Source organism: Pomacea canaliculata, linkage group LG5, assembly GCF_003073045.1.
Source record: "Pomacea canaliculata isolate SZHN2017 linkage group LG5, ASM307304v1, whole genome shotgun sequence".
NCBI lineage: Eukaryota > Metazoa > Mollusca > Gastropoda > Architaenioglossa > Ampullariidae > Pomacea > Pomacea canaliculata.
The window spans coordinates 27,723,058-27,741,989 of NC_037594.1; the positions used below are offsets into that span (position 1 = coordinate 27,723,058).

At 40.9% G+C, this 18,932-nt stretch overlaps 1 protein-coding gene across 2 annotated transcripts in view; it reads left to right on the forward strand.

The window, feature by feature from the left end:
• The first annotated feature begins 2,002 nt into the window (after positions 1-2,002).
• Positions 2,003-18,932, forward strand: part of LOC112564296 (growth/differentiation factor 8-like) — a 30,964-nt gene continuing 14,034 nt past the window's right edge. Inside the window, exons 1-2 of one of the 2 annotated variants that reach the window (XM_025239004.1) lie at positions 2,003-2,079; positions 2,287-3,914. In XM_025239004.1, the coding sequence (XP_025094789.1) occupies positions 2,921-3,914 (994 nt within the window). In that variant the 5' untranslated portion in view covers positions 2,003-2,079; positions 2,287-2,920. The remainder of the gene's footprint in view (positions 2,080-2,286; positions 3,915-18,932) is intronic. The other variant, XM_025239006.1, reaches the window with a different exon arrangement.

Consider the following 18,932-nt stretch of genomic DNA (forward strand, 5'->3'; position numbering starts at 1 on the left):
ACCCCTAGCTTGTCACTAATGGAGGGAGACCAGTACTGGTGCCGGAGAAACTTTGCCGCACTCTCTAGGCCAGGAGAGCCTATAGTGACGGATCTTTTGCCGGAAAATGCAAAATAAAAATAAATAAATAAAAATCCAATGAAAACTAAAACAATGTACCCGAGAAACAATTCAAATTGAATAAATTGTACAGATCTTTTTATGCTAGTTTTTATTCACCGTATCTCTTAGAACGATGCTTGAGAGGCACAGAACTGTTTCTGCACATACAGAGACGTGCTGCACTCCTTCATACCTCCTTCTCTCTCTCTCTGTTCACCTCCTTCTCTCTCTCTGTGTTCACAAGCCAGCGTTTGTTCGTCACCAAAGACAAAGCATGGCCGTTGTCACAGTTTACTATCACGAACCGTAAAGCGAAGAGCACGTGATCTTGTGCACCAAACGTGACGTGGTGGGCCGGCCAGTGACATCAAGCCACGTCACAGTAAGCGGCTACGTCTGTCAGGAGGCGCGTGCAACAGCTGATCGTCTCCATCCCCGTCACTACGTGAAACGCACGGCATCTCACGTTACCGTCTTCTCTTCTAGGTCACACACTTGCACGCACGCTCACACGCATGTGCAACACATACAGAATGACACACACACACTCACACTCACACACAGGATACGCAGACTCACAAATCTTAAAAATGTTTCCAAAAATGAATTTTATGCGGTGTACAACGTGTCACGTGACTCATGTGTATGTTTGGCATCATTCAGTTGTAAAGTGGAGGCTTAGCCGAGGAGTTTCGTATCATCATTAAGACTGACCGGGGGGTGCTGTTTGAATCAAACTGTTTTTCATCCTAACTGCGGTTAAAAGTACACAAATCTGAGATATTTCGGGACAATTAATGATGACTGGCTTGCGCGTGCTAATGTATTAATTGTTATGTGTACAAGCATGGGTGAACACCTAATGTGAAGGTGGTGCTGGGGAAGCAGGTAACGTACAGGTGGTTACATGATTGTGTGGGTGAGTGAACGCTGTAATAACGGTGGGCAGTAAAGAAAGGATTTGAAATTATATAGAGCATATCTATATGAAAACAAACAAGACACCAAAATCTTGCAACAATGATTGAAAATGATAATTTGAAACAGTAATTGTTTGTGCCTCGTAAAATATCTGTGAGAAATGGGAAACAATAAGTTCCCCTGTAAAGACAAAAGCACAGTATCAGGGATCTGATAGTGAGTAGATCGTGTAACAACGTATAAACGCTACGTCACGTGCATACAAGATGTAACCTAGGTTACAAGAAACTCACTCTACTGCTCAACATCGATGTTATTTTTTTAACATGTTAATACTGTTACAGACGTTAACATGCTAATGTTTGTAATGAGGTCGTATACAGGCTACTGCGACCTTGTTGTTCAAGATAAAAAGGAAAGCGTGTAAAGTCAAGCAATCGGTGGGCAAGCTTGGAAATGTTTTACAGTTATTAACTAGTCGAAAATATTAAATACTATAAAAAAAAGTGTAAGTACAGTAGTAATATTAGCCTGTACAGTGATAATTTTACTTAATTTACCATAATAGACATATTGCAGTGGTATGTGAACAGTAACGTGTCTTTATTCGAGATTTTATTTGCTGTAATGACCCTTGAAAAAACATTTCACACAGAACTGCATCTTTGCAGTGAGATGCTCTAGAGTATGTGTAAGATGTGACCACCAGATGTCCAACCTTCCTCCTTCTAATTGTCTCCCTTCTTTTTTTCCTTTCCTTTTCCGAGCATCTTTATGAATGTGTGTTTGTGTGTGAGCTGCGTTTAATTTACGCATCACGCGCGTTCATTAATATCTGTTCATTTTCGCGCAGGTTACAAAATCTCCCTAACGACTGTGTTACGAGTGAGAGAGGCGTCCTCTGCTTCCCCCCTTCCACTCCACAGGTGAGTCACACTGGCTGATGATGTAATCCACATATAAGGAGAACGTCTGTTGTCCTCGTCCTAAACGGGGATGCGTCAGCTCTCTACTGCGACGCCAGGCAAAACCACTGCGCCACCGCGCACCACCATCGTACGTACCCTTTATACCTCCTTTGGATCGGAAAGAAACCTGTAATAAGTTACATCTCTTTATTAAATGAACAAAATCATTCCAGACGTGAGGGTTTTTACGCTGCTAAACCTTTTTGAAATAAATATGTTTTTTTTTTGGTGCTGAAACACCTTTCAGAAAACAAAGGCCGATATCAATGAAAGTGTTTATCATTTTTTTTTGCAGGTAGTACAGTGGTAGATATGAAAACAATGCGGAGAACGTCACCAATGCGACGACGGTGCATGTACGTCACAGCACAGCGACCATGTCCGCCAGATGTCATGAGGCCCGCCGATCAGCTGATCACCTGCAACCCTGCGCTGGAAAAACGCGCGGCACCTAGTGTTACCTCCTTGTTTTCCTCCTCGCCCCGCAATTTGACGACTCAAGTCATCGCCCTTGCAGGTGTAGGCTGTCCTGTCACGGCACATACCCTCCCCCCCAACATGGTGTTGGCCGGTGCGCTGTAAGCAGGACAGTGGATTCTCTCGCTCGCTTGTGCGATTTGAGCGTTACCGGCTGTATAAAAGCTCGATCCGCGAGCAGGCGGAAAAAGCAGGTGGAAATCACATCCCTGCACTTCGCGACTGCACACGCCAACACACCACTTGTACACCGCGCGCGTGCACACACACACACTCTCACGGTATCTTCACCCAGCGGCCCAAAGCTCGTTCTTCACGGCTCGGTGTCGAGTACAAGCGAGGAGACTTGAAGGAGTGAAGCAGCTCGCGGTACGGAAGCGACTGTAGGTCGAGTCGAGTGCCGGCGGCCAGCCAGGCCAGCAGGACCGTCCACATCTCAAACTGCGGCCGACATGTCGCGCAGGCACAGGCCCGTGGGGTGCGGTTCTCTGTCGCTGGCTCTGTGTCTCCTCTTTTTGCCGCCCTCCACTGCTTCTGCTTTTCCCAACGACGTGCTGGCCAAGCTGTCCAGCCTGCCGAAGGGCGAAGAAAAAGACGACCACAACCCTGGTGTGAAAAATGTCTCCTCCATCACCGACCCGTTGTCTGTTGTGCCTTCAGGAACCGCAGCAGAAATAGTATCGGCGAAACCTCTGCAAGTTCCTGTGTCCCGCCTCGCGACAGAAACTCTGGGAGGAAAGAAGCCGGCGGAGGGAACGCCGGACTGGAGGACGGTGCAGGAGGGAGGACATACGAGTGGTGATCTTTTCCCAGGAAAGTTGTTTGATCATCAAGACTATTGGAGCAATAACAAAGAAAAGTTTCATTCTGTGCCTTCGTCGTCTAGAGAATTATTTCCTGGTAACAATAAAGACAAAAGCGATGACTTATCGTCAAAATTGCCGGTGGACGAGCAACCTCTGTCAGGCCATCACGAAACGGAGCGGAGGAACCGCTTTCATGTACCGGTTGACCTTTGGGACGAGAGTGACACCGAGACGGAGACCGTTGGTGACGAGCAGGAGGAGGGGAAGGGTTCGGAGGGTGGGGATGGAGGGGACAGCGTAGAGTGGCGGGAGGGAGAGGGGGTTGACCGGGAGGAGATCAAACAGGACAAAGACAGGGAGGATAGTAGGGAGAGCGGTTGTCCTCACTGCCAGGTGAGGAAGGAGGACCGGCAGTACCGCATCGCGTCGATGAAGCGACAGATTCTGGAGAAGCTGCACATCACCTCTCTGCCCAACCGGACGGCCTTCCCTGTGCCCAAGGCCTTGGAGCAGATGCCGGGCATCCATGACAGTAGCCTCATGCAGGATGCGCCCTACGGCATGACTGACCGCTTCCACGATTCCTACGACGACGACAACTACACACCACCAGAGCGGGTTTTCACGGTGGCAAAGCCAGGTAAGTCCTGCTTACATCTTCTCTTGTTCTTATGAACGTGGTTTTCGGGAATTTTATCAAAAGAGATGTAAACCATTATCCTATACTACACTTTGCATTTCTTGGGAATTATCTACAAAGTGATGATACAACATCTACAGCCTTCTTACTTACTAGTGTCATAGGTCAAAATCGCATATTTTCATCTATACAGAGGCGACATGTTTTATATTGCACATCAAACACATTTTAACCGATTTGTGATCTCGTTTGCACAAAGTGCGCTAAGTATATATACATATGTATCTCGGAGTTATTACTGCTATTATTTAAGTTTTATATTTAATTCTCAATATTTTCACATGGAGCCTGGCCTCTAGCGCACGTGTATTGTTGACCTTAAGCGGGTCAGACATCTTTGTCTCATTCCTTTTAGACGATATAGATAATGATATCGCTGACACAGACAAAGTAGCCTTCAGTATGTCCACTATCTTAGTGTCTCGGGTGTTGGGTACTACTGTCTATCAGATGTTTCTCACATCGTGTGTTGGGTACTAATGTCTATCACATGTCTCGCACATCGGGTGGATGATAGTGTAAGAAGCTCTTAATTTTAATAGCACCATTATTTTGTAATGTGTCGCTTTGATGACTAAATCGTGAATTAACGGACTAATGATGAAAAGAGTTAGAGAAACATGGAAAAGGAATGCGATAGTCGAGAGATAACAGAAATATTTTATGTGGCCTTGACCTGAGCGTGACACCTAACTACGCAAAAGTTCTACTTCCACTCTGTCCTCTCTCTTCTTTCGAGGTTTGATATAAACTTAGAGGCTATAACCACGAAAAACATTAAACCAGAGTTTGGGTAGGAATAAGAGTAAGGAAGGAAGGAATTCTAACAAAGATGTCATGAATATTTTGCAGCGTTTGCTTTCTCGCACTCGTCCTTTTATTCTCTATCTCTCTCATGCAAAGATGGACGTACACAATACGCACACTCGCAGCACGCAAAAGTACCACAGAAGACATACTAGGGGGCTTTCTTCTCGTAGATTGAAGTTTTGTCAATCACTTAACACGAATGCGACAAAAGAAATCAATTATCGCAATCACCGGGGTGTGCTTGAATCACAGACCCAGAAAGACACTCTTGCGGTGGTCGGCGCTCGTCAATACGTGAATCATGCTCCTACGCCCAATCGATTGTGATACTCTTTTTTTCCACGAACAACGTATTAAAAAAATCAAACAGAATTATAGAACATGTCAACAATACGTGAAAAAGGTCTCGAGTTTTCTTTCACACACTCACACACTCACACACTCACACGAGTGTTGTCGCCTGTACGGTGATGAACAGACGGTCCTGTCCAGTCCATTGTCTCTGTTTCTACATTTTACGATTTGAATTCAGAGCGATTTCTTGAGATTGTGTATAATGCAGAGTGAATTCGTTGACAGAGACCTATGAAATATTCCAGATGTACAGAGGACCAGAAGGTTCTAATTTATGGAAAATGAAATATCAGGTGTGAGATAGCATTTAGAACAAAGATTATGTTGGTCAGGCAGGTGTACCGACACACAAACTAGTTTTCAGTTTGTGAAGCGTGGCTGCTGATTTGATCTTCACTCAATTTTATATTATTTTCTGGGAAAGGGGTGAGCAATGACAAATAGTCCCTATTCTTCCTTTCTTCCTCCCTTCAAACTGTAGGCGGTTCAAGGTAAAGAGCAAATCACCTGTCATCAGGACCGTTAGAAAAAATCGTCCTGAGTTCGCATCTCAAGTAAACACAAAGTAGAGCTGAGGTTGTGTCACCTGTTTACAGAACTAACCTTGATGTGGCCTTTCTTGCTGACGGCGTGAAACAACAACAACAACATCCTCTTATCTGTAGTCATTAGTGCACAAAGGTAATTCTACAGTGAATACTGTCACAAATCGTGTGCATAAGAACGCATTGACATGTGACCCAGCTTTTGACTCAGTCCCCGACCCCCCAAGATAAATTCTTTTATGTTTACTTCGTTGGGAAATGGGATCACGAAGATAAAACATATTCTTGTCAATATATATGTAAATATGATAGGCTGAGAAGTGATCAACCAAACTGCTAGGATTTTCCCTGAAAAATTAATTATTAACATGAAGAACGAGAAAATAATTCCGAATGTAAATTTTACAAGCGGGAGAGAAAGATAGAGAGAGAGACAAAAGAAAGTGTAAAGGGAGATCGAAAAAAGAAAGGGTGATGAAGGGGTGGTACGGGAGGATTCTCACTCTGACTTCAGTCACAGCATTGACACTGGCATTGACCAGTCCCATCACCGTGCAGTAAAAATGTCAGGTGTTGGCTGGGAGGCTGGCTGAGAGGCAGAGAGAGAGAGAGATGAGCTCGGGTGATGACTGCGATCGGGTATTTTTAGTTTTAGTGCTGCCAGGTACGGGCCTGCAGGAGGCGAGGGACAGGTGGGCTGGCGGGGCAGATGCTTCTACCTGAGCGCAGTGACACGAGATCACCTGTCACTGGCACGCATCTGTCGCTCAGCTGATGGCATGTGAGTCGTCCTGGCACTTCTGACAACCTCCCTCTAAATTAGGATTTAGAAAAAAAGTGTTTTCCTTCATCTTTCTGTCGCGGTGCCGCTCACACACTAACGCATGAACACACTCGCGAACACTCGCACGTACAAGCAATTTCTCTGTCGGACGTAAAATAAGCGTGCTGTTTCTTTTTCTTTCTTTCTTTCTCTCTCTGTCACATAGACACGTGCATGCTCCCAGGCACACTAATTTGTGAACTGAAGCATACACATATATGCGTTCTGACAAACAAACGCACAACCAGACGCACATATATACATATATATCTATGTATGGACTTGTGTATATATATATATGCGTATACGTATATTAATTTTAATCATTATTATGAACACTATGGAGACGAGTAGCGCTGTCAGTTCTACGGAAGTCGGCGCATACTCATGTGTTGAACAAAATCGTTCTATTAGAGTTTACCTGGCTTCCTGGGTAGCTAGTCGTATCATAGTTTTTACACAGTCTGTACATAATGTACATCATATCAGCTGTCATCCCATTTACTAAACCATAATAATAGTTCCATTACATAATCCTGCAGGAAAATGATTCCTCGTGTTTGAAAAAATAGGTATATGTATACTTCTTATAGGACAAAGATGTCATGCACTGTCAGGTCGAAAACAAGGCATTTAAAATACCCTTTACACGATTTATTGCTGTGTAAACAAACAGAACACTCGGTATATCGGCTAGTTTGTTGTTAAATAAGTAAATAACTGTAAACAAATTAAAGAACTTGATTTTTGCTACCGTATAATAAGTATCATACCATACCTCAAAACAATTCATTTTCTATTTTAATTAGTTAAATGTATTTTAAACTTGATTTTCTTATTTTTTTGTTTCCCCTGGATTTCTTGTTGATTGCAAGTTGGCTAAGTGCGTTTCGTGCATCACGGCATCCTATTGTTACCTTACATTTTTATTATTTCTGTTTTCTGAGTATTGTTGGTCACCGCAGAGTTCAACCTGTTTTGATTGTGATGACATGCGATACAAATATTAAACGAAAATATGTTTTATTTTGTTCATTCTCCGTATCTCTCTCCGTCTAGTCTCTGTAAAAGTGATTGACCTTTACAATGGACCACAATGCAACAGGCTGCTACCTGGGTTAAACATAAAAACTCCTTTGACTTCGTGAAGTCCTCCTCCCGCCTTGTCCAAACTCATCCATCTGCATTGCATAACCATAGGCTTCACATTCTGTCAACTGTCTTCTTCTTCTTTTTTTTTTTTTAAGAACTGTGAACCTGCTTCAGTTAAGTGGTCTTCAAGTTCAACTCGCAACCTGGTTGGGGTGTGAGGTCATGGACCTTGCCCAGTGCCGAGCAGCTCCAGCCTCGCTCCCTGCTGAGACCCAGGTCGTGCAGCCAAGCGTTAGAATGGATCGAGGGGTTTCGGTGGGTAATTACACGCGTGACCGACCTCAAAAGGCCAAGTGCCTGGCCGTACTTTGATCCCGTTTCGCTTGACGAACTCTTGTGATCAGCACAGCGTTCGAGCCTCGATGCTGGGATCGGTTCAAGATCTTTTTCCTTCGAGTGGGGGGATGGGAGACAGGGAGGAGGGGTGGTCACGAGTTCGATTTGGAGTAGCACCGTGAGAGAAGACGAACAATAAAGTACAGCATTACATCATCTATTATTCCTTTTCAGGCAGACAAAAATTATGCAAAATTTCTTTTAATGCGACTGTCTAGACAAGTCGTTCCCTCCAATCCCACACATGTTTTTTTTTATACTATATATAAGAAATATTAAGGAATAAAGTCAGTGCTCGTTCGTGCTGTCAGTAGTGTGTAAAGAGAAATAAAGCCCAATCGCATGAAAAAAAAGTATTTAAAATAAAATAATTATCACATCGCTGAAAGCTTCGTTTTCAGCACTTTTAGATAACCTTCGTTACAAGGGAAAAGCTTCGGAAATTAATAAATTTAATTGCAACAGTCGTTGTTGCCTGCAAGAGTGCAGGTGAAGCCCACTCGTAAAAGCCACAGCCCGTCAGTGCGGTTCATGACCTCCGTGACCTGGTGTGACCCAGTGCTAATCTGGTGTCAGGTCCCAGCTCGGTACCCCACATTTCATCGCGGAGTAACACTCCATCTTTCCCAGTCTTGGATGTGAATTCCTGTTTGCTCAACAGATGCTTGCTGTCATTTATCTTCATCTGGTTAATTTCTCGCATCCGAGTACATCAGCGAGCCGCCAATTATCCACAGCGCTGACGTCAGAGCTTTTACTCGTTAAGTCGGACCGTTATCCTCGCGCCAGGTATCGCTTTAAAAGGCAGTTTCTGAGCCTAACTTCTAACAACTTGGGCGCACTTTTACATATTTTTATATTTTATATATTATACTTTATTTAATTATTATTATTTAATTACATCGAATTATGTACAAATCATTCTGTACTGTACCGTGTTTGTCTTAAAAGTATAATTGATTTATAAGAATAATTGTCTACAAGATGAGACAATTTTCAGCTTAGATTTTAATAAAAAAAAAAAATCGGGAAAACAGCTTTTGCTTTACTTTCAATAGTGTTGAAGGAGAAAATTTTTTTTATTTAGGAATTGAAATTTCCAGAGGAAAAATATTTTAACATTGGATCATACCGTCCATGATAGACAACTTGAATATAAGTTGAAATTCGCCACGAAAACAAACAAAAACGTGAATTAAATAACCTTATCCATGTAGTAAATAAAATTTCACGGAAAACATGTCTCGTTCCTCGCTGACGCATAACTTGACAGAAGAACTTCTGCTCACACTCGTTCACAAGTTCATTCCGTGGGCGGTGAGTCATGCAGGAAATAAATCACGCGATTTGGATAACATCAGTCTGAATAAGTGCAAAAAAAAATTGTCTTTGATGTTCCCATCATACATCACAACCAGCTATTCTCGTTTCTCTTTAGTGTCCTTTCACGAATTTTTGGTTTTATTCCATAATTTGAGTTTAAGCGTAAACTAGATTGTCACTTTTTCCACGTTCGGCCATTGTATTATCGACATCCCAGGCCGGGTTCGTTTCGCGTGCAGTGGGCAATGAAGCCGAGCTGAGATTGAAAAAAAAAAAAAAAAGAAAAAAAGAAAAAAGAAACGTTTCGACCAAAAACTGACTTCTCTCTGTTCGGACCGAGCGGAAATCGAATTAATCAACTTCCCATGCGCACTTGTCAATGGCTGACGTCCTTCTGGTGGCGTCGTCTTGTCGCCGTCGGTGTGCGTGGTGTGTGGATGGGAAAACGATCTCGCTTGTCTGTCCGGATTTGCTACGATTTGCGATGGCTGCGGAGGAAAATATTGAAAATGTTATACCTCCACGGCTTTTACAGGCTGCTGAAAGTTTTATTTTTGTGGGTATTTTTTTCGATTGCTTGCTTGCCTGCTTTCTTGCGTTCACGTGACTAGATGAGCAGTGGGCGCGTGTCTTACACACACTGCTGTGCATCATAATTAGTTGTGTCATACAGACTAAAAGCATTATCTCACATGGGGATATTAATGAGAAAGGACGTGAGCATGAGATGAAATACAGAAACGTATGTGAATAGTGAGAATAGAGAGCCACACATTCAAATGAACCTTGTGAAGCAAAACTAAGAGCGTGATTGTGTGTCTGTTCTTCGTGTCATCAGCCTCATCATTGGCAGTATGTGTAATGAGTCATTACTGTCATCGTTTGTATCACTGGTCAGGGTTATATTCATGAACTTCGGTCAAGCAACCGACGCCCAAGTTAACAACCGTTGGTTAGGGAACCAACCGCTTTGCCCTAACCGACGGTAAAGCTATCGGCATATTCATGGACAAGAAAGCATGATGGGTTACTAAACCGACGGCTTGTTTTAGGGACATAAGATATCCCAATATGAACACTTAGAAAGAAATATGGCGAAAAACTAGACTCAGAAATACGAAATTTCTCACCGCAAGGTGATGAGGCTGAGGCTGTAAAACATTCTAGAGAATAGAAAAATAAATATGTCCAACATAGGTTCAGATCTGTCCAAAAAGGACAAAACCAAAATTGTCTTGCACACAAAGTGTCGTCGCTGGGAGCCACAACACGCATCAGCGACGAAGTACAGAGAAACTTTATAATCTGAAAAGGAAACATCAAGCCAGAGAGTCAGCGCGGAACCAACCGGGCAACGGAGGGGTTGTCACGAAACCCTATGACGATATCCTCCGTGTCATTGTTGGAAAAGACACACAGCTGGTCAAGGGGATAAAAGGTGAGTAAACTTGTAATGTAGAGTAGAAAACAAAGCACAATATAGATTGAACTGTTGACTGGGATGGGAAAAGAATAAAGCATATTGTATCTTTATAACGGGCATTTTTTCTTTTCCAAATCATTTTTCCCAATGATCATGTAACAAGTGTCTTTACCAAACCACTTTTGCACACCAATAAAAATATAATTAAATGGGAAGGCCAGCATATTTCTGAAATACTTATAAAAATAAGTAAGTACATGTATACAAGCTTGCAAGGGAATGGAAATACTTCAGCAAGAATACTATTTACATAATTACACGTTACATCATTTGCATTTATACAGATTTCTCATCTATGATCCTGGTTGATTGAATACCTGTCAGAAACCAAGTAAAAATGTTCATGACTGAAAAGTCAAATGAATTATATGAAATCCTGACAAAGTGGTGACTTAAAATATAGGGGTTACAGGACTATCTACAAAGTTGTTACCTGCTGGCACAACAACAACAACACCAGCAACAGCAACAACAAAATAATTGTGCTGGCAACAATTAAAACACCAAAGAATTAAAAAAAATAATTTCACACATTCATGGAATGTGTATTCTTTCTATTCATATATTCATGCTTATTCTCAGTTTCATCCACAAAGCCAAAGATGCCAGGGAATCTTGCTATTTCATAGTTTCTTTTTCTGCAGGTCTGTCTCATCTTGATCCAGAAAGCGAATCCACTGTGGTACAAGACTGAGAAGAACTTGTCACAGCTCTTATGGTCCTTGATGCTGTTGGCTGGCTCACATTAAAAGTTCCCGGCAAACATCTGGAAAACAGCCCGTGGCACAATACCTCAATGCTAAGCAAACTTGTAGCACAGGATGTAGAAATTTCAACAGTTCAACATCATTGTATTTATTACTAGGATTAATCCTATCACGAAAAACGCGCTCTCTCTCTCTCCTCAAAACACCCCTCAGTCTTGCCCTGAACCAATTAATCGCCGCCATCTTTAACCATCGGTTTGAAGAAAGTGAGCACCACCGTTAAGTTAACCACGGTTAGCGGTCCTCGGTTAGCGCAGACTTGAACCCATGAAAACGTTGAACCGACGTCGATGAATAACACCCAGGGTGGTGCGACGATTGAACGCTTGTCAACAAAGCCCCGAGGATCGGATTTCTGGCTAGAGGCTATGCCTTGGTATAGTTGGCTTAGACTGGGACTAGCTTTACACCTAGTCCTCCTTGCGGCCACAGTTAAAGCCTTGAAAGGACTGATCCCTTATGCAGACAATTTAAAAAAAGGACAAGAAGGATGACCTAAAGAAATTGCTGTTAAAAAAGATATAAAAAAAAAACAAAGAAAAAGAATCACATGAATAAAATAGAAAAATCATTGCTGGCATGTTAGAAAAAAATATGGATATGGTTCTAAAATTCTGTCAGACAATATCGGGTTTGGAATGAAAAATGATGCTAGGATTGCAGTATGTAGATGATGCTATACCCGCCTTCCTCATGTTATTCAAACGGACGTTTGCTGATCAGGAGCAGAGTCGCATATGTCTGTTTTATTCCACTCTTGCTAATATGGATGTGAGAACCGATAGTTCCTATATTCCATTACTTGAGAGAAAAACAAACCAAAAAAGCCCACCCCATAATTTCTTGACTGTATAGTCACAAGCAGTATATCCTTACTAGTATAATTTATTTATCGATACTAAAATACAAACAAACCTTTATTAGTTTTTTATTTATATTGCGCTATTACATCCCAGATAATTTACTCTGTCCTTCCTTAATGCTTATCATAGAAATACTGTTTACTTCACAAGTTCCTAAGCGGTCTCTGTAGTATCTTGTCACCTACATTTCAGTTTTTTCTGCTTTATAATGAATTAGGGTCTGTAAGCAACGACATTTAAATTTACTCCATGCCACAAGACTTTCCATCTCTCTCTCTCTCTGGTGATCCATCTTTACTTATTAGTTTAAATTCACGATCGCTCGGATGAGAGGAAAGAGTAGAGAAGAAGGTGTAGAGCCAAAGATGTTTATGTCAGCTGTAATTTCCTTCTTCATTTACTTTTTTTTTTTGTGTGTGTCCGGCCCACTCACACACTAGTTAAGAAAATGCCAGATGTCGGTGAAAACGCAAATTTTTTTTTTTCTGGGCAAGCTGAGATTCATTTAAATGAGCAACCCCAGGATGGAGTGGATCAGGCTGTCTGCCTAAGACTTTCTAATTGACAATAATTAAAGTCGCTTTCGTCCAGACGCCATGAACTGCACAGATAGGGTCTGAGTATAGTCTAACTCTGTGAACAAATACTTTTTGACCAGTGGGAAGTGGACTTCGAGGAGTTTTAGGGAACAACAATATTCCGAGGGAAAAAAAATGAAAGGATTGAGTTGTCTTTTCATGTCTAGTCACCAGACGGCATCGCATTACAGTGAAAAGTAATCTCAAGTTTTAAAATGTCAGCAAGTTTAATTTAAAAGACAACTTTTTGTTCTTAATGATCAGGTCAGGTTAATTTTAAATTAATAATTTCCAAAGAATCAGCACATAATCATGTTTAATCGTCAAACATCGGATTGCTGACTCGACACTAGGAGAGCAGACGAAAATTATTCTCCGAGACTAGAGAGTGCGGCTCATGTCTGCGTGTCTTGGAGTCAGATAAACATCGCTCATGTTGTCGTGGTTAAGAAGCAATTGTTTCCACAGAAAATGAAACTTCTAAGTATGCAGTACAGCCCGACAGATTTACACTTTACTTAGAAGCTTGGATTTACAAAATTAAAACCTACAAACAGAATTCACTGGACTGACTGGTCAGTCAATCTTCTCTGCATCATAATGTGATCGGTAACAATCACGGACATTGAAGTCTCGTTGTGTTATTATTGATTCTTTGTTACTAGGAACTAATATCTCTATATATGTCCATGCTGTTAATAAATGGGCGCATCGGAGTTAATTTTTCCACGTTTATTATTGTTAATAAAATATAACCACAGTTCACATGGGCGTTTGTGTAAGATAAGCTCCAGTAATTTTTTTTCTAAATTTGATAGATGGTTAATTTCCATGATTGAATTTGTATGTTATAGTTACAACTTACTTCTGCTGATGACATTGTTACAGTTAAAATATAACAGAAAAATTGGATACATATTTATCGATGTAAAAACCGATTTCTTCCTCATTGACAGGCATTTATTTACTTATACGTGTTTTCGTGTAAGCTCCTCATGAGTTTGTCATCCTTAATTTTTTTTCTAGTTGTTTTGGCACACACATCAAAGGTGCCCTCACATTGTCGGTTGTTTTTATTATTGTGCTGTAGAAGTTTCGGAAAGGACAGATACAGCTTAATGCATTTGCTGATGTTGATATACTAAACTATACCAGCTTATACTGATTTTACTGGTCGAACTATGTTAGTCAGTACAAAACCACACTCAACAAAATTTTTTATGTCATATCAAATAATAAAATGTTTCGACTAATGCATATATACAAAAGGTGTATAAAATATACTCAATGTGTATAAACAAAATTTTCGTTGATGAGGCTATAACCATTACAGGAAATAATGGCCTCTATGTCCCCAGAAAATACATTTACTGTTACAGCTCAACACACACGAGACTAAACCAATTATTTTGCCGAAACACTAAGATATGATTAGTGGGGTTGGGTAGGTGGGAAAGACAAACATCAGATACAAGAAAAAGATGAGCACACAATGACATTAACAACATATACGATTTTCCCTTTCTCTGTACATGGCGAGAATCTTTGACTGTTAGTAGAAATAATAATTTGTCAAATTAAGATTTTACTGTGTTTAGTTTGTTAATGTATTACATCCTCGCGATTTTGTTTTATTCCTCTTTGTCTGATTTTCTTACAAAAAAGGAACAAATGAGGAGTTTCAATCAGAAGGAAGGTATATCACATAGAAGTTTGGAGTTTTTTTGTTGTTTTTTTTCATGAAAGAACCGACGACATCAATCTTACTTTGCTGAAGGTCGCAGCGACATGTAAGCAAGGTAAAGATGAGAAATGTCTGGCACACTTAGCTATCAGTGAGCTACCCTCCAGGTGCAGACAGCAAACCAGCAGGAGCTCCACCAGACAAAATCAGTAATGAGAAGCCTTCGCCTGCAAACAGTACTTAAATCATCCACTAAAAAAAAAAAAAAAAAATTCGGCAAAGCCAGCAACCCTTGGTAACCTGCAGAGAGGGGAAAGGTCACGGCAGAAGTGGGTTACACGGGTTGTAGATGGCCAGTGGAGCAGTTCTTCATCTGATGATATGAAGAGTGGAAGAAACTAGATAGTTCGCTTTTGGGAGCCAAAAGTGCTGAGTCTGCAATATTGGAATAGGAGGAGCGAGAAAAAAAAAGGTGCGAAGAAGGCTGTCATGATTTATATGTGTGGAAAATGTCGGAATATTTATTAACTGTCACTGTCGCTGTCACACCCACTGCCAAAAGCTTTGTTACCGAATTAATGAGTGAGTTGTGCTCACTCCTATCTTTAGCATCGTCCACAGAACTTGGGGCTTGGGGAAGGGTAGGTCATGTTTAAGGTGAACGACTTGTATCTGGTTGTAAAAATTCCCAGGGATCTCTTTTGTCCCTGAGTTAAAGTGCTGCATGTTATGACATCCTGACCTACAGATAATCACACTTTTATCTGTCTACCTGCTAACCCGCGTGCTACAGACAGGCGAAGAACAGATGAGTCAGTGAAAATATTTTATGTGTTCAGTAATGGCGAATTCCATTTGCAGAAGGTTGATTTTTTAAAGGAGTTAATGCTCTGTGCGACAAACAATCTGACAAAAGTGAGCAAAAACAAAAAGATTCTGGAACTTCTCACAATACAAAGTTGTTTCGTGTGGGAGACTGGAAAAAAGTTAATAACACCAGAATCTCAAAGTAGAAAAGCTAGCTAACGAAATAGCTCGGAAAAGGTCAGGGTTCACAGAAAATGAGAAAACAATTGCTTAAAGCTGACTACTTGCTTTCTCTCAATTTTATTTATTTTTGAGCCTCAGAATCTTGAGTTTCGTGTTTGGTCGCGGCAGTGTAAATGATCGTCTGTCTTGTTTCTTGTGGCGAAGATGCCAAGAAGCCGGCTTCCCATAGTCCATGATCCAGTGCTGTGAAGTTATTCCTAAAGACAATATCATATTTGATGCAGATTCAACTACACCTGCAAGTCTCTCTGGTTCCTTCTTACTTTTACAAGAAAACCAAGTACCATGCTTGTGACATGAAACGTTTTACGATAATTATTAATTATCTTCCTCAAAATCCGTTACAGAATTTACTACATGTACAGGATGGTATAAGTGATTTTATGTTGCTTATATCCAGACCTAAACAGGATAGCATCGATATTGATATTATGATGCATCAATGAAAATCTCAAAAAAAATTTGGGGGGTTATTATTCCTGTTACCTTTAATAATAATAATAATAATAATAATAATAATAATAATAATAATAATAATAATAATAATAATAATAATAATAATAATAATAATAATATAATAATAATAATAATAATAATAATAATAATAATAATAAGCATCATCAGCATCATCAGCATCATCAGCATCATCAGCATCATCAGCATCTCCTCCTAGTCGTATTTTTTTGGAATCGATCATTAATGTTTTCTAAAGCGATTGAAGTTTCAAAATTGCAGAATCCGTCTGGCTGACTGGTTTTTTTTGGGTGTCTGTCTGTCCCTCGACGTCAACTGTCTCCCTTCTCAGAATTCTCCCGTTTTTTTTAAATAAATGTGTTGCAAAACAGTAAAACTTTCTGTCCTTCCATACCTGCCATCTACCCACTATCGAATGGTTTAAACATGCACCGAAAGCACATTTGTTCCCCGACAGTTATTCCTGACATACTTGTCACAAGTTGGGATTACAATCAGTTGACCAGACAGTCTGCTCGTCTTCCTCTGCAGACTGATGACACTATCCATTCATCTTAGTAGGACATGATTATCAAGCAGCCTGCTTGACACAGTATTCTCTCCACGTTGAGGGCGACCTTATCAGCAAACAGATAGCAATTATCATCTAAATAACAATTGATGACAGTGACTGACTTTTATCATGTGAATGACGCACTTGGCTGACAAATTATCGTCTGCTTCGCACACCCCTATCTAACATTGCAGCAACTGTTACTTCTTGGAGTTTTAGTTTGAAAAAAACATAATTTCTCAAATCTAGACTTGAGTAACAGTAATATTATATTATTTTTGTGAAGGTGGTGCCCACCTTTCCTCTCACCGTTTTGTTGTTCCCTAATTCATGCCCCACAGCTGGGTTTACTGAGGCAAAGTTTGCAGTGCTACACGGGTATCGAACCGGCGTCCCTTCTGGTTTGGACGCCAGGTCTTTAACTACTTTGCTATCCGAGTTTCCACTCCTGCTAAATAAAGCATAAACATTACAACAAAAAAATATTACCCTACCTTTTCTACAGTTTCTAGTTTTAGACATGCTTTAAATTCCCGCTGATTTATTTCACTATATTTCAGCTTGTGACTATTTACCTGTACACTATTACATTAGAGTAAATTGTTTTTAAACAAATAAATGTTTGCACCAAACAATCTCCTACATCCTTCTGTATTCTTTTCTCATGTTCAAACTGTGAGACCTAATAGCAAGCCACATGGGACCTGGACAAGTTGTTAAAAAGATCAGATGACCAGATGAAGTGCAAGGAACCTTTTGTGTCAAAGAGGAACAGTAACCTGCTGAAATATTTACTGCATCCTCCCCATTCCGGCCTCTTCACATTGTGATCACCAGCATCACCACAACAACAACAACCACCATCATCAAAACATCCACCACCGCCTATGTGCGGATCGTCATCCTGTTGCTAGGTTGCTGGAAGTATTTTGTATTGAACCCTGTAACCTGACCGTCACACATTCAAGAACTTTCCGTTGTAACGCAGCGACCGCTCAAAATCGTTTGCACGCATGCGCACACGACTTCGTGAAGTTTTTGTTTGTTTGTTGTATTTTTTATTTTTTTTTTTGGTTGGTTGTTGTTGCTGTTGAGAAATTATTGTACGCTCGCGGGCGCCCCAGATGCACTGATCTCTGCACACACTCTCCCATCCTCTTTCTTTCTCTTTCTTTCTCTCTTCCCTACTCTCATACTCTCACAAATACAAATACACTGCGGAGAGGCCTGCCCGACCTGATGTCACTAACGGTTTGCTGCTCCACTCTTCATGTGGAGTGGGGGTGGGCAAAAGCAGGTGAAATTTCGATAATTACGAATCGACTTTGGCTTGGGGCGCGCTGACCTGTTGGCAACTCTGTGTCAAGCTGGGCGCCATGGCGAGAGGTGGAGCCATCACTCAGGCTCTGTAGCCCAACTGATAAACACATTGTCAAGCACAGGCATGCTTCAAGATCGCCATCAAACTTCAGCAAACGGCCGGAAATTTTAATGCGCACTTTGCTGGTTGACTGACTTTTAGAAGATCTGACCTCGATTATCGAGCCCCAGCGATCATTCAGATACAGCAGAACTGGCATTTTATTTATTTATTTATTTTTTTTGCGACAGTTAACCAGTCATCTATTGATTAGTCCTCTCTTTCACTCCTTGTTCTATGTCACGTGATTTATTCCAACAGCCTTTGCTTTCCGACCATTGTCCACATTAAGCACGGGATGAGATTGCTGGAGTAAGTAACCACCTAATGGGATTTAATGGTATACCTTCAGATAATTAACTGCTTATTAAGGGAATCATTAGAAGTCTTGCATATTAAGAGATGTGATATAGGTCTTACTGCATTTTTAGAAAAGAAACAAACTTTCTGCTTCAACATTGTTATTCGTAATCATCATTCTTAAAAAGTAATGGGGCCAAAAACAAAAACTCCATCCTTCCCCAGTTCATAACTCACAGCTAACAAGAAGAGACTCCTCTTCCTTCACAACATGTTAAAAAAAACCCTAAAAACAGGAACAAGTTTTTCACGGAAAAGTCTTCAAGCATGTTTTCTCTGCGTAAACAAACGTTTGTAGTAAGAATAGGACGAAGAGAGTCCAATGTGTAGGTTCGTGAAATGAGGCTGTAGAGTCTCCTCTACCTTTAGTTTCACACTTACTC